We start from the raw sequence: 15408 nt of genomic DNA, 5'->3' as shown, positions 1-15408 counted from the left end.
GTTATTGCTTTTTTCTTATTAACTGCCAAATACCAATATTGCTCAGTCTTTCAGGTTCCTGTGCAGAGGATTTTGGCCATACAGAACCCACACTGTCAAATAACTGTCTAAAGACACTAGCTTTCAGCTCATTCATCTCAGGCTTTATTTACTACTCTGTGATCTTACAGATAAGGCTGCAGCCTGCTTCTCAAAAAAAAAAAAAAAAAAAATCCCAAACCCACACCTCTAGCTTGCCTGATAAAAGACAAATTCTATGTTTTCAAATAAGCCACTCAGTAGAGGAACACAATTTTCTTCTTTTAAATGATCAATAATTCATAATTTAAATATTTGTCAAGTGAAATTTTTTCTCATCTAGACATTATGCAAATCTTAGGGCCTACAGATTATGCCCTTTAAAATTAGAATCTAAAAGAAATTTTGATAGACCATATCTATCAGGGATTTAAGAGGAATCTTGCTGATTGGGGAGATGAGCTAGATTAGTGCTCCTCAAAATTTCAGTACAAACAACTCACATGATTCAGGAGGTTGGGAGTGGGGCCTGGAATTCTACATTTCTAACAAGCTCCAGCCAGGGTGATGCTGATACAGTGGTCTGTGGACCATACTTTGAGCAGCAAGTTTTCCAGTATGGTGACTTACGTGCTCTGCCAGGCCCAGAATACCTTCCCTGGGCAGCTGACAAAATGCAGAGTAAGTGGACCCCAAGCCGCCCCAGTTAGCATTCTGTGGCTCTCAGGCTGTGGCTAAGCCTCTACCCGAGTGGCTTCAAGACCCAGACTTGCCAAAAAATGACACACCCACAACTGTGGCCTTAGAGTTACCTACAAGCTACATGCTAAGTGGCTCCAGCTCTAAGAAGAAAGTCCAGGAACATAATGAGTGTCTCAAACCTGAAGCCATGCTTGCCACAGAAAGCCTCAATGCTTGGGGGCATGGGAAGAGCCTCCACCACCAAGACCCTCTCTCCAACAGTCAGGGCAAGCTGGAGTGAGGCCAATGCATTCCTTGGAGGAGGGAAGAAACCTTGAGGGTTCTTTCCCACATAGCGATCGAGCAGCAGCTGTACCAGTGAGTAGGTATACCAGATGCCTATTGCCAGGGACTATGATAGGGACTTCCGAGTGAAAGCTTTAATCCTACAGTGTCTGTGGAAGGCAGAGCCACAGGACACAATGGACAAGGAAATCAGACTGATCTGCCCACATGCAAAACATCTTAATGATTTCTGGTTGGTCTCTGCAGCCATGGCCACATATGGAGGAGGGCTGTGTTATCAGGGACACCATGGTCCAACACAAGGCCACTCATGAAGAGCCTGCCTAGGGCTGCAGATTCATTCTGTGCAGTAGGTCACCCTGAATTTCCTTTGAGAGCAGTTCTGCACATGAACATAACCATTGTGCTCTTAAACATACTAAAATGGGAATCGTTCTTCTTTGGGGTTCATTTGCTGGACGCTGCGAAATTAAGTGTTCCTGGCTCAATGAAGTGACCAAGTAGAGATTCAAAACCCTGATTTTCCCAGAGAAAGACATGTATCATATGACCTCACTGATATGAGGAATTCTTAATCTCAGGAAACAAACTGAGGGTTGCTGGAGTGGTGGGGGGTGGGAGGGATGGGGTGGCTGGGTGATAGACATTGGGTAGGGTATGTGCCATGGTGAGCGCTGTGAATTGTGCAAGACTGTTGAATCACAGATCTGTACTTCTGAAACAAATAATGCAACATATGTTAAGAAAAAAGAAAAAGAAGAAGATAGCAGGAGGGGAAGAATGAAGGGGAGTAAGTCGGAGGGGGAGACGAACCGTGAGAGACGATGGACTCTGAAAAACAAACTTGAGGGTTCTAGAGGGGAGGAGGGAGGGGGGATGGGTTAGCCTGGTGATGGGTATTAAAGAGGGCACGTTCTGTGTGGAGCACTGGGTGTTATGCACAAACAATGAATCATGGAACACTACGTCAAGAACTAATGATGTAATGTATGGTGATTAACATAACAATATAAAAAACCCTGATTTTCCTCCAGGAAACACTTGGAAACACTGTCCAAAAAACACTTGGAAATTAGTGTTTCCCCTATGCTTTGATTTGTTTTATGTCAACTGTTGGGTTTATGAAAGTATATCAAACATCCTTAGTATCACTAATGAGCCCTCTGGAAACAGAGGAAGTAGGAAATGGGTGTCAGTAGTGACAGGCCTAAAATGAGTTACTTAAGATTTGTCTGATCCACCTCACAGACCATATTACCATCCATAACTAACTTTGCCTAAAAGGCTGTATTCTAAGTTAGAGAAAACTGGTGACTTTTCTTGTGATGTTTTAACTGCAAGAGGAGTGTGAGGCTGGGGACTGATAGGTGGGTGTTTTGGTTTTTTTTGCAAACTTGTGTCCATGGCCAACTACATACTGGTCACAGAATTATACACATGCAATGGCTAAAATTGTTCTTCATAAGGGTTAATGAATAGATCTTGGTTTTGCCTAGATCTTATGAAATAAGACCCTAAAAGAACATTTACTCCAAAAGTCATAATGGGGAAAGTATTGTACACAGAAGAAAAAAAAATAAAACTATGAAATTTACAAACGGATCAAAGTTCAATTGGCTACTATCACCTCTTCCAAGATGTTGACCTTCCTTCTTTGGACAACCGGCCTTAAAATGTCAATCTGTCAATAAGTTATCTCCTCTCAAGAAAACAGAAAGAAAATAATGAATATTTCCTTATCCTGTCTGAATTTAGCTCTTGGATACGGAGACATGGGTTTTTTTTATTTTAACATTCCCCATCAGCAACGAGTTCCACAGAATGCAGTCATGTCTTTTCAACAGGTTGCTTCCAGAGCTCCTTGCCTTTGTTAATTAATTAAATCACAAGGAGCTTACCTTTCCCTCGACACTGAGGGGAGGCACAGATGCGGTCAAAGACAAAATTAAAAACATACGATGCTTCGATATCCTAAAACTTCAAGGAAATGATGAGACTGTGGAGAAATGAAGGGGAGGCGATGGTATTTATGTGGAAAGATGCACCCATGAGACAAGGCAGCCTTGGGGAGGGATGAGAGGTCCTCCCACACAGCAGTGAGGCAGGACCCACAAGCCCCTGGGGTGGCTTGAGACCAGCCACAAGGCCTTGCAATTAACTAAGACACTTGACTTTCCTATTTAAAAAACACCTGCAATCTGCTAGACCCTTCTTCCTTAAGAGGAGAGCGTGTCCAGGGGCCCACAGCATCAGCTGGGCCTGTTTGGGGCTGCCCTCAAGGGCAGGTCACAGACATGGTGGCCCCAGAACAGCTGAGGGGACAGAACTCCACTGGCCCTACAGCCTGGGGGAGCTCGTGGCCAGCAAGGAGAATGCAGGCAGGGGGAAGCTACCTGAGTCCCTGGAAGGACAGAGCACTAAGCTAGGAAAAGCAAGCCAGGGAAACAAGAGGAGGGCAGGAATCTGAGGCCTGGGTGGGTGGAAGAACTGATCCCATGACTACCGCCCACCTAGGAGGTGTCCCTGTTTTGCACAGCTTGGTACATGGTCCTGGGCTTGAATCAGCAGAACACACCGTTCATGGCCATTTCTCCGTAATTTCAGATACGGGGAATTCCTCAGGGCATGGCCAAGGGCCCCTGTATCACTTCGACTCATCTTTCACCATTTGCGTTTTTGAAAAGTACGAAGGGGCACAAAACTGTGAGGCGTTCCCACTGTCACGGGCCATCTGTAAGGGCCAGGTAAAGAGTTAATGACTATACCTGAGTTTCAAAAAGGTGCAGTTTTAAGGCACAAATTAGGAGGGCTAATAGAGGAACAGTATCCGATAAAGAGAACTAGTGAACTCTTTGACCCCTTTCTACTAGCATTATCCTGGGGCTAAAGATTCTCAAGAAATGTGACACTGTCCTAAAAATATCATTCTTCAGCTCCCAGCATCTTCTAAGAGAAATTCTCCAAGTATGATTATAATCTTTATTTGAATGAAAATATTCAATCATACATGAGGGGAATTTCATTATCATAATGTGGCACAGTTGATTTTCTTCCCCTGGCATAATTATTGTTTTTCTTTTATCCTATTTATAAAATTTCCCTTTTTTATTTAAATCACTTAAGAATGTAAATTATACATAGTGCCTTGATGATCTTCTACCCAGGTTTCTGGAAAAACCACCTAAGATTCTGAGAGTATAAATTAAATTCATCTTTCTTAGGAAGTATTATGATTTATTGAGATCTGAGGATTAACAGTGTAGTTAGCTTTGCAGAAAACATAAGGGAAAAGCTTTTCAGCCCTGTCAGTCTCAAAAAGGCAAACGAACCCATGGTAAGTAGAAAAAAAAATTTACCCAATTTATAGAACACAACCATCCATTAAAGAAGCCCCATCAGCCACTTCCACCAGAGTTGAAAGTGACATCAGTCACAATCAATGGGAAGGTGATTCTGGGACCCAGGAGGTCGAGGAAAAACAGAAGGCCCAACGGCTCCCATGCCCGCCGGGACTCCATACCAGAACTACGACCTAGGAGACCTCACTCTCACACCGCTGCTCTTGTACTTTCTCTTGGTGAGGACCTTCCTTCTTCTTCCGTCAGGGGCAGGCAGCCTGAGGAAGCAGCCCCTGCGTTCTGAGGGAAAAGATACCTGAATAGCCACTCTTGCTTGGGGAGAAAGCTTTCCTGTCAGCTCTAGCAGAGTGACGAACTCCAGCTCTGGACAGACTCCAACCCTAGCTCAACCCAAGGACGCGCTCACGCCGCCCCCCCCCCCCCCCCGCGCCTGGACTCAGGCACAAACAGGTAAAAGAGCATCATGGGAATGCTGAATAGGAATCACCGGTAGACAGAAAAATCCATTTCCTAACAGCGAGTGGTTAGAACCAGTGCTCAGATCCCCACCAGGAAGTGCTCAGAAACAAGCCATTCAGAGAGGCTGCCCACGGGCAGGGGGATGACAAAGAGATGCAGGAGCTGCTCTCAGGACCCACAAGGGGAAGACCAACAAGTCAGCTCTGTGGGTCCTGCTGGTCACATCGAGGGTGCTGGCACAGCTGGGCTGTGACAAGGAGAGTGACCCTGGAACTCCATCACTCAGGATGGAGAGTAAGCTTCTCAACCTTCTCTCTACTCAGTCCTCTGAGTGTGACTGTCTAATTTGGGGGGAAAAGCTGTTCTTAAAATCTACTTGGAAAATACTTTTTATGATTGTAGCGCTGTCAAACCTACGTTTTAAAGGATAGATTTCAGACTTCAGACTTAATTTTTTTTTTTTTTCCAGAAAGGGTCCACTGTTACCTTTACTGACTGCTAAACGGGCCTTCTCTTGCATCTGGGTGTGGTCAGGGTTTATGCTCCTGGTTGGGAGGAGAGGCAGGCCAGGCAAACACTAGACAAAGACAGCCAGAGGCCTAGCAGTACCCACTCACCCCTTGTTCCTGCCCAGAACAAGGATGTGATGCCTGTGGCCGAGGCAGCCATTTTGTAACTCTGAGGCAACTCTAAGGACAGAAGCCAAAATCCAAGTAGAACGATGAAAGGAGCTTCCACATCAGACCTGCATGGCCTTCTCTGGGCTTTTTTTTTTTTTTTTTTTTTAGAGGAAAACAAATGCCGACTTATGTCATTATTTTTTCCTCTATTATTTATAGCCAAATACATTTCCTAACTCGAATATGAAACACATATACATCCTCAGCAAGAGGTCCCAACACTGAAGACTGATGCAGGAATCACCAAATATTTAAAGAGAAAAGGAAGAGCAATAAAAGGCTATTGATCCCAGTTGCACTAAGAGAAATTCCAACTCTGAGATCGCAATTAAAATAATAGAGAGGAAAGCCTCCCAAACAAAATTACCAGTTTCATTGACAAGAGGTGCTTTGTTGTGACCCAGAGGACTGATTTGAGAGCTACAAATTGAGCAAAGGCTTTGGGCAAGTATTTCATAAAAATCATTCTTAAAGAAATGTAGCTTCTGGGCAAAACTGAGTCTATGGCAGCATAGAGAGAGAGAGTTCAAGAGAGCTTTCCCTGATTTTTAGGAATGCAGAAGCTTCAGGGAGGGAATGCAAATCACTGGAGCATTATTCTCATTTTTACTAATGATTCTTAATAACTAAGGGGCAATGTTGGGTCTCCAGTTGGCTGAAATGATCGGAGATTATTCGTTGCAGTTATACTAATAACTAAATATAACTTGACACTAAATTACAATTCCAGAAATACAGCTTTCTGCACAGTCTCTTATTGCAAAGGAAAACTAAACCAGAACATCAATAAATAGAATAATCCAATTAAGTGTCTTTCCATTTGGGTACTATTTAGAATTGAGAGTTTAACAGGGAAGATAGAAAAAAAAAATTCAGTATTTACTGATTCAAATAATCAGGGCTTTTATTGTAAGAAATTTTTTGTTATTTTAAAATAGGTGTTTAATTAATCTGAATGGCTCTGGTCATTTATGTAGTGATCTTAATCACTGCAAATTGTTCCTAGATATAAGGCCTAATTTCCCATGAATAGATTTACCTATCGATTAGTATTTAATACAGACATCTTTTTCTATGCTTATAGTATGTTTATAAACATATTCCCAATCACCTTTTTTAAATCATATCTGATAATCACCTATGATATCTGCCTGCAGATGCAGAAATACAAGGGAGGACACTGGCCCAAGAGATGAACTGGGGCCACCCAGGGGTCTAATGCATGTGCTCTGGACTATTAGCCTGCGAGAGCAGGTATTTGATAAACATTTGCTGAATGAATGAGTTACTTCTGATTATTCGATTATTTGGAGAAGCTGTTTTAGAAGCATCTATCCTAACAAAGCCCAGGCTGGTTGCTCTAGGCTCAATTTCCATAGGGAAAGTAGCTGCATAGCTAGTTCTGAAATCAAGGGGCAGTTAAATTCTCCAGGAAGAGCCCCAACTTCTAGAGTCAGAGGATCCTGTATCACACACTTTGGCAAGTATCCCTTGGGTGATTCTTCCATGAAAGCATGGGTTACACAGATAGATGGGACTGAGAAGCCAGTGCTGAAGGACATCTAAACCATACTTACTGCTGGTGGAGGACATGTGGCTGTAGTCAGACCTGAAACACAAAACCTTAGTATTAGTAGGATTAGACACTATTTTTCTGTACCCAAATGAGTTCTTCAAGCTAGAATTTTAAAAACAGTCAGTGGTAAGTAGCATTTACATGGTAAGGATATGCTGCAAATTAAAAACCATATTGCTGAGGGCTTTCGTGCAAAAAAAAGTTATGTCTGAATTTGAAGGCAACACATTCAAAGCACTTTAGAAATGAGGGGTCCTTCAGATGGACTCTGTGAATCTCCAAGAAGGGAAACCAGCTGAGTCCCGAACTATCTAAATCCATTGGCAAATTCTCAAATGGAAGCTTATTCTTCTGGGGAGAAGGCTCGAAGTTTTCAACAGATTCTCAAAGGGGTTCATGACGCCCCAATGGTAAAATCACTGCAAATGAGCACCCTTCAAGTTAGCATGGCACGTGGGGAAATGTTCCTTTGCTGACATAAGCAGAGCGGTGATGGACCTTGGTGGCGGCATCAGGGGACCCTGGGTTGTGAGGGCTTGCTTCCACATGCAGGGTCTGGCTGGCCATCAGGAAACATAAAGGCACAATGATGTTTGACTGATTTCAGTTCCAGCTGAGAAGAAATCCTGCTGCACATGACAGTAACAGGATGTGGGCTGTGATAGGGAAAAGGAAAAGGCAGGGTTAGGGCCAGGGTGAAATTACCCATCAGTTTCTAGGCTGAAAAACCAGCCACTGGCACTCAGCCTCTGTGAGAATGGGCATCTGGCCAAGGGCCTGCCTGCCTAATCTCTTCTAAGTTTCTGCTCTACTTGTGTGGCTGGGAAGCCTTCCCTCTCTGGCAACATATTTGGTATAGAAGCTCTTGGTTTTCTCCCCCCAGTGTCCCAAAGTCATTCTCAGTAGGGAATTAATCTCTCAGGCACGTAGGGATTTATTCTTCAAGGTGGTAGTCAGGGGACATGGGTATGCACATAAAGTAGTTAATTATGTTTAATTTTCCACAGATACACCCCTTTTATTTACTTAGCCTCATGTCCCCTTTCTGTTTTTTTTTTTGATACTAAAAGTTTTTCCTATTTTTGTTTATTTATTTAACATATAATATATTGTTTGTTTCAGGGGTCATGTTGCCTTTCTTAAATCATCCAATATTTCCTCCATTGACTTTGTTACCACACCAAAAAGTGCATACAAAACTTCAAGAAAAAAATCACAGGGGTGCCTGGGTGGCTCAGTCGTTGGGCGTCTGCCTTTAGCTCGGGTCATGATCCCGGGGTCCTGGGATTGAGCCCCACATCGGGCTCCCTGCTCAGCGGGAGGCCTGCTTCTCCCTCTCCCACTCCCCGTTTGTGTTCCCTCTATTGCTGTCTCTGTCAAATGAATAAATTTAAAAAAAAAGAAAAAAGCATAAAAAGCATACCTCTCACTAGTTAAAATAACCTACATAGCTCACGTAAAATGATGCACTTATTGGTAGGGGAACAAAATGGAAGAAAAATGACGTGTAGTTTTCTCTTTTCAAATGAAATGCTTTAGTAGTTACAGAATCACTGAATCTTAAGGCTGTTAAGAATAGCAACTATTAACATTTGCATATCCCTTTATGTATTACAAACTGCATCCGCCTCATCCACTACTTTATGTTATTGGTTAGGAAACTAAAGTGATACTAATGGCGAGGAGCCCAGGAAGTGAACAGTGGACCTGAAGGAGTGCAGGGTGATGGCAAGGCAGGAACTGGAAGGTAGAAGGACTGGCTAGAGCATGGCGACATGCTGGTTAAGGGAGATGCAAGAGAGGATGGTCAGGATCAGTCACCCCCAGCGTCGGTGCATTCAATTCTTTCTGGAGCCAGGCAGGACATAAATTAACTTTAGGACAAAACTTAGAAATGTAACTGTGTGTGAATGCAACAAATGCTCAACAAGCATCTACTGTGGTAGAAACAACAACAAAACAATCCCATTCCAATACGATCATCTTAAGATGGTCAGGCTTTAAAGAAATTTCATGACAATTCAAATAAAATGTTCAATGGGAATGTGTGATTGGACTATTAATTTTTTTAAAATATTTTATTTATTTATTTGATGAGAGAGAGAGGCAGAGAGAAAGAGCACCAGCAGGAGGAGCAGCAGGCAGAGAGAGATGCAGGCTCCCTGCTGAGCAGAGAGCCCAATGTGGGACTCGATCCCAGGACTCTGGGATCATGACCTGAGCCAAAGGCAGCCACTTAACCACTTAACCTGAGCCACCCAGGCACCCCTATTCATTTTATTATTAGAAATTTGTCAGTATTTTCAGCTAGGATTTTCCAAATATTCCTGAGGCAGATGGGTTTCACAAATGCGTATATTTTAAAGATCCGCATACAGATGGAGATGAATGTAGAATGAAATTTACATGTGAAACCTATTTTGAGAATCTTAAGGTATAATGGTAGCATTTTAGGACAGGTGCTAGCAAAGCGAATGTCCCTGCCATGCTTCTCTCCGCATGTATTTCTTGTGACTAAAGGCACTGCCTGGGTCAAGCCTGCCAACTGGTCAGTCTCCTAACTGTCACTCTTGCTCCGCTCCAGTTCCTTCCCCAAACAGCAGCCAATCTTTGCAAAGCACAAATCAGGTCATGTCACTCTCTGGATGAAGTTCAAGCATGACATAAACCCCTCTTTTCATGAATGATGGTCTCTGCCCAGCTTTGCAGTCTCATCCATCACCCCAACTTTCCACCCCTGTCCACCATCAAAATGGAAATCAAACAGGAAAAGTCCCCTAAAACCTCACATTGCTTTTCAGCCTCTGATCCTGTTAATGTAATTTGTACACAGTTGCCATAATGATGGGAGATACAATTTTAAACTGCTCTTTTCACTACACACCACCACAACATGCTGCTACATAGTTCCTGTAATGATAATTTTAGATAAAGTGACGTACCATAATTTATTCAACCATTTGCCTTTTGTTTGCTCTATGATTGTTTCTGATTGTTCACTTTTGCAAAGCACACGACGATGAGATACTTATATATATAGTTTGATATTTACTTTCTTTTCCTTAGAAAAATGATCATGAGGGGAAACAGGAACTGAGTCAAGGTACAAACACTTTTATAGCCCATAAAGTACATTCCAAATAACTCCAAAAGATTATTTACTGGAAATATTACTGGTGAAAGACAAACTGTAAAGCTTAAAATAATTTTGTGCTTAAACAGGTTCAAACGATTTTAGATATTGACTATAGTTCTCTGGAGGGGTACGTTATCCCCAGCTTTTTTAGGATAGGAGGGAACAGCAATAAGGTCCCAGTCTTGTGAATCCTGTTTATTGGTCTTACATCCTGAGAATTTACCCACCTAGCTCTGAACAAGACATTCAGCTCTGAGGGAATGAAGCATGAGACGTGAATCCATGAATTTTAGGAAGAAAAATTATGGGCACATGATACAGATAAGCAGAATGATGCAAGGATTATATGTTTTCACACACCTGACACATATATAGACACATTTACAAATATTACATTTGGTATCTCTGCAAATGACCAGAAAGTTAGACAGTCTCTTGACTGTATTTTAATTACAATTATACATATAAGGGTTAAGTATAAAGGGATCTGCACTTAAGATAGTTTATCACTGTCAGCAGCCTACTTGCCCATATATATATACACGATACCTTCTTAAATTCTCTTTTCTGGGAAAATCTTGGCATAAGAATTGATCTTGGCATTTCAGTAATATTGATCTTGATGTTTCTGTAAAACATCAGCTCAACGCATCATGGACCTCATCTGTTAACTCAGTCCATTGAATTAAATGCCGTGGTAATTTAGAGCTAACTAGCTCCACCTTGAACACAAAGATAATAGAGTACCTAATAGATCATCCTGTCTTCTCTGCCAAGATTTCCCCTTTTACTGTTCTGTAAACCTGTCCCATCTTTGAATTTATTCCCCCGATTCTTTCCCATTCACCTGCTTATAAACTCTAGACCTGTGAACTGTTTGCTATCTCTAAATCACAGTGAAGTATCAACTGGAGGTCACCCAAAGGGTAGGGTATGACTAGGTTTTCAGAAGCTCAGTGACAGGTGACAGGGAGATGGAGGTTCATTAGTGCCAGACAAATTTCTGAATTAAAATAATGCGTTAGATATGGTCACATTTGAAAGAGTGGCTCAGACACCATATCTGGGAGACATCACTACTGAAACACCCATTAAAAAGCATTCGTCTTGGGGCACCTGGGTGGCTCAGTTGTTAAGCATCTGCCTTCGGCTCGGGTCATGATCCCAGGGTCCTGGGATCAAGCCCCGCATCGGGCTCCCTGCTCCGTGGGAAGCCTGCTTCTCCCTCTCCCACTCCCCCTGCTTGTGTTCCCTCTCTCTCTGTCACATAAATAAATAAAATCTTTAAAAAAAAAGCATTCGTCTTACTTTTTGTCTTTTATTTCAGTTTTCAAAAACACTGCCTGTCCCTCTGTTAAGGGATTCTGTTTCTTAAGATAGTTTACCACGGTCACTAGCTGGCTTGCCAGTTTTTTCTAATGAAAAATCCACAGAAGCACAAAGCTTGCCTTCAAGTGCATTTGGAAAAGGGTAGCTTCAAAATGACATCAATTGCCACAGAACTATACTAGTTTGCTTTTAGCGTGGCCTGTACCAGGGGGTCAGACAGCAAAGACAGCATTTCAAGCAAAAGAAAATGTCTGAGCGGGAATCAGGAATTAACTGCCGATCAATGGCTCTCTGAGAGGCAACTTCGCTAGGTGGGAAGCATGCCGGAGACTCGAGCTTCAGTTTAGGCCACAAACTAGTCATGCACCATTTGAACCTCCATTTCCTCCTCTGTAAAATAATAATATTGAGACGTGTCCTATCGTCTCGCAGATGTTCTCAACGATGATCAAACTGCTTAGGGCTTTTAAAAATATCGCAGCACCTACTGTGATGAGTATAAAGAACACAGGATCTTGAGTGCACCTGGAAATACACATTTTTATTACATAAAACTCTTAAGTTTATCATTTGGAATGTTCTTCATAACAATATTAATAGTATGATGAGAAATAATTTTCTGAGGGTTCACTTACGCCAGGCACTGTTCTAGAGGCTTTAATGTATAGACTAATTTAGTTCTCACAACCACCCTGTGAGGTGGGTACTATTATTGTCACCCCATTTTACAGAAGAGAAAACTCAGGGCACAGAGTTGAACCCCAGCAGCCTGACTCTCTTGACTGTCACTTTCAAAGCAATCAGCACCATCTGCCCATTGGCAGCGGGATCCAAAAGTTTCTTGGAACCTTCTCTTTGATCACCTTGCCAAGAAAGGATCCATAGTCAGCTCCACCCATACCCCCAAATCCCTTGCTCCTGTGTTTTGTTCATACCTGCCTGGCAACAGTCCCTCTCCCCTAAACCTTGATGATCTCAACCACTCACCGTCTGTCTCCCTCTGACTGCCCCTAAGGTGGCAGAGCACTGCTGCAGGAAAAGAGATAGCAAGCTAGACTGGGACCTTCATATATTTATAATCACTAATCTCAGTTGGGTTCTCACTCAACATGGTCCAAGCAACTATTTCAAATCTCCATTTTCCTGGGGGAGGGGGCTGCATTTAACCAGAACGGAAACCCATCTTCCTTGCTAAGTTATAAGAAGAGAGATGTCTCTCCTTCTATCCAAAGCCCATCTAACTGAGAGGTCTAAAGTCCATCTGCCTCCACCTTTTCAGAAAGCAGACATTACAGACCATCAGTTTTTCTCCTCTATCTTTATCCTTTCCCTTTTTTTATAGAGTCTTTTCTATAAGCACCTCTTTATGGGAGCCTAACTATTGCCTATGCTTCGGAAATCCTTCCTGCACCCCACTCTCCCCTCCAGCTACCGCCTCTCCTCACCCCTCCCTTTCTCAGACAAAGGGCTCTAGCTACCTCCTCTCCCACACCACCCACTCCCTCCTGGAGCTACGCAGAGCTGGCTTCTGGCTCCACCCTGCCACTGTTCATGGATCCACCTTTTCCTTCATTATTTCCATTTGCAAAAAAGGCACTTCACACTCCTTCATCTTAGTGAGTTTCTCAGTGGCACAGCTGATGCCTTTCCCTTCCTCCCCTTGGCTTCTAGGACACCGCATTCTTCCTCTTGGTATCCGTGTCTCCTTTCTCTCAGGCCCCTTTATCAGCTCCTCTGCCTTCACCTGGCCTTGAAGTGCTGTCATTCCTGAAGGCTGGTCTTGAACAGTACCTGCTTCACAGTTGTTGAAACATCAAACGAGTTAACGAAATATGTAAAGGCTCAGGATAGTCCCTGGCACAGAGTAAAATGCTAGGTGTTTGCTATTTACTGTCTTTTGTTGATTTAATCTACTCCTAGGGCTGCAACAGCCATTTTTAGCCTGACCATTCCCAAATGCAGTGTCATCATGCCGACCTCCTCTCTGACCTTCTCTCTAGATAGACTCAACCGCTGGCTCATCATCCTTCGTTGGCTGTCTCCCAATACGTCGGACACAACATGTTGAAAATGAAACTTCTCCTACCCTGCCCAAACTTGGTTGGGAGGGAAATCACAGCCTACTTCAAGAATCTGATGAAAAATAAGTCTCTTCTCACAAAAATTCACAAAGAACATCATTTTGCATATGACTTGAAGCCATTCTTGGACCTCAAATTGAGGATCCCTGCCGTTGCAGATGTGTCACCTGAGCCGAGTCTTGAAAGAATAGATAGAGTTTCACCCGGTGGACAGGCATGCCAGGTGGAGAAGGGCAGAGCTGGCGAAAGGGGCAGCTTGACAAAGGCAAAGAATCGGAAACACCTTGCTGATGTGGCTTGATGCAGGGTACAAAGGCGGACGTGCCGAGAAACAAAGCCAGAGAGACAGAAGTGGACCCTATCACACTGGGACCTGTAGGCCACTCTAAGCTCTTTGTATGTTAGAGAGGACAGAGCCACTAAACGTTTGGGAGAGAGACCTGATCAGATTTGTATTTTAAAAATAATAATGATAGCACACATGTGTTAAGTCTCCCCACATAGCTATATGAAAGCTGGGGGCGAGTTCTGGAAAAGCAAGGAAACTATGAACAGCTTTTTGATAACCAAACCAAACTTCAGGAGATATAGGAATATGTGGCAAATACAAGACTAGTAACTGTACATTGAAACTCTTTAAGTGCATGCCATTTTTACCTTCATGTTTAGCTTAAGGATGCTACTGAGGCAATAAGAATTCTTTAAACAATTCTATTCCGTCACAACTGTACACTTTAGTACAGGGGGCAGTGAAGAGCAGTTCTGGTGCCAGTATGTTCAGCAAGCCCCTCCCAGCACCCCTGGCAGCTGTCATGCTTTTCGCTGGGATCCCAGGGTACAATCGCTCCTTGTGAGGGCTTCCCCTCCAATTCTCCAAGAGAGACCCCTTGGGAAAAAAAACACCTGTTTTAGGTGAGCTCTGTAAATTGAAAATGAATGGACCAGTTGGCGCCTTATTTAACTCAGCTGAAAAGGAGCTGGTTAATTTCGCTTTGTTTCTTCTATTCATGGCCTAACTAGAGGCAGGGGACAAAAAGTCCAGGATCTTCAATTACAGTTGATAAATGCCACATACACAAAGTGTAGGGAAAAAAACAAGGGAGCTCCCTATTTGGAATCACGTTACCCCTCCAGAGTGTAATTGGGTTCTACAGTGAATCATAAATGTTCGCAAGTTTGGATAACAGGGAGAACCCATTGCAGAGTACATGCTGTAACATGTAAAGTCCCAGATTTGGGCTAGGAATGGGTGGAGGCTGCAAGGAGGAGGGGGGCTGGGCGGGCAGGAGTGACTGTGTAGGGAGCCTTCCTCAGGGGTAGCGCCTTGTGCCCATTCTGGCCTTGGACTCCTTTCCTGTCCTCACAAGGCTGCCAAGCCCTGAGATTAGTCTAAATCTCCCCAACTTTCCAAGGATCAGGCTTTCTGTAGTCTGGGCAGCTCCAGCCCAACACCAGGGTTCTCTCCAGAGAGGAAAGGACACCCTTTCCTCCTGGATCAGTACCCGCATCCTGGACGTTTGCTGACTCTGCACAGGCAAATCCTCTAGAGACAGGAGCTGGGTGGATCTCCTAAAAGATACTCCATCTTTTGTCCCACTCAGGAAAATGGTGTCGTTGGGAGAAGGGTAATTAGTCTCCAGTGGTAAAGGGTTGGGCCAATTGTTTGAGTCCGTTGAAGCGATGAGAACATTTCTTTAAGCAGGGCTGGATCATAGCACCAACTTCGTCCCACCTGTACCCAAGGCTGGGAGAGGTGCGCAGAGAAGTTCGGCGAGGAAAACAG

At 43.4% G+C, this 15408-nt stretch overlaps 1 protein-coding gene across 1 annotated transcript in view; it reads right to left on the bottom strand.

The window, feature by feature from the left end:
- FAM124A (family with sequence similarity 124 member A) overlaps positions 1–15408 on the bottom strand; it is a 114328-nt gene that overhangs the window by 98107 nt on the left and 813 nt on the right. Inside the window, exon 2 of the mRNA XM_027588064.1 lies at positions 7081–7112. Within this exon, the coding sequence (XP_027443865.1) occupies positions 7081–7112 (32 nt within the window). The remainder of the gene's footprint in view (positions 1–7080; positions 7113–15408) is intronic.

This window comes from Zalophus californianus, chromosome 3, assembly GCF_009762305.2.
Source record: "Zalophus californianus isolate mZalCal1 chromosome 3, mZalCal1.pri.v2, whole genome shotgun sequence".
Taxonomy (NCBI): domain Eukaryota; kingdom Metazoa; phylum Chordata; class Mammalia; order Carnivora; family Otariidae; genus Zalophus; species Zalophus californianus.
This window is presented reverse-complemented; position numbering and strand designations above follow the sequence as displayed.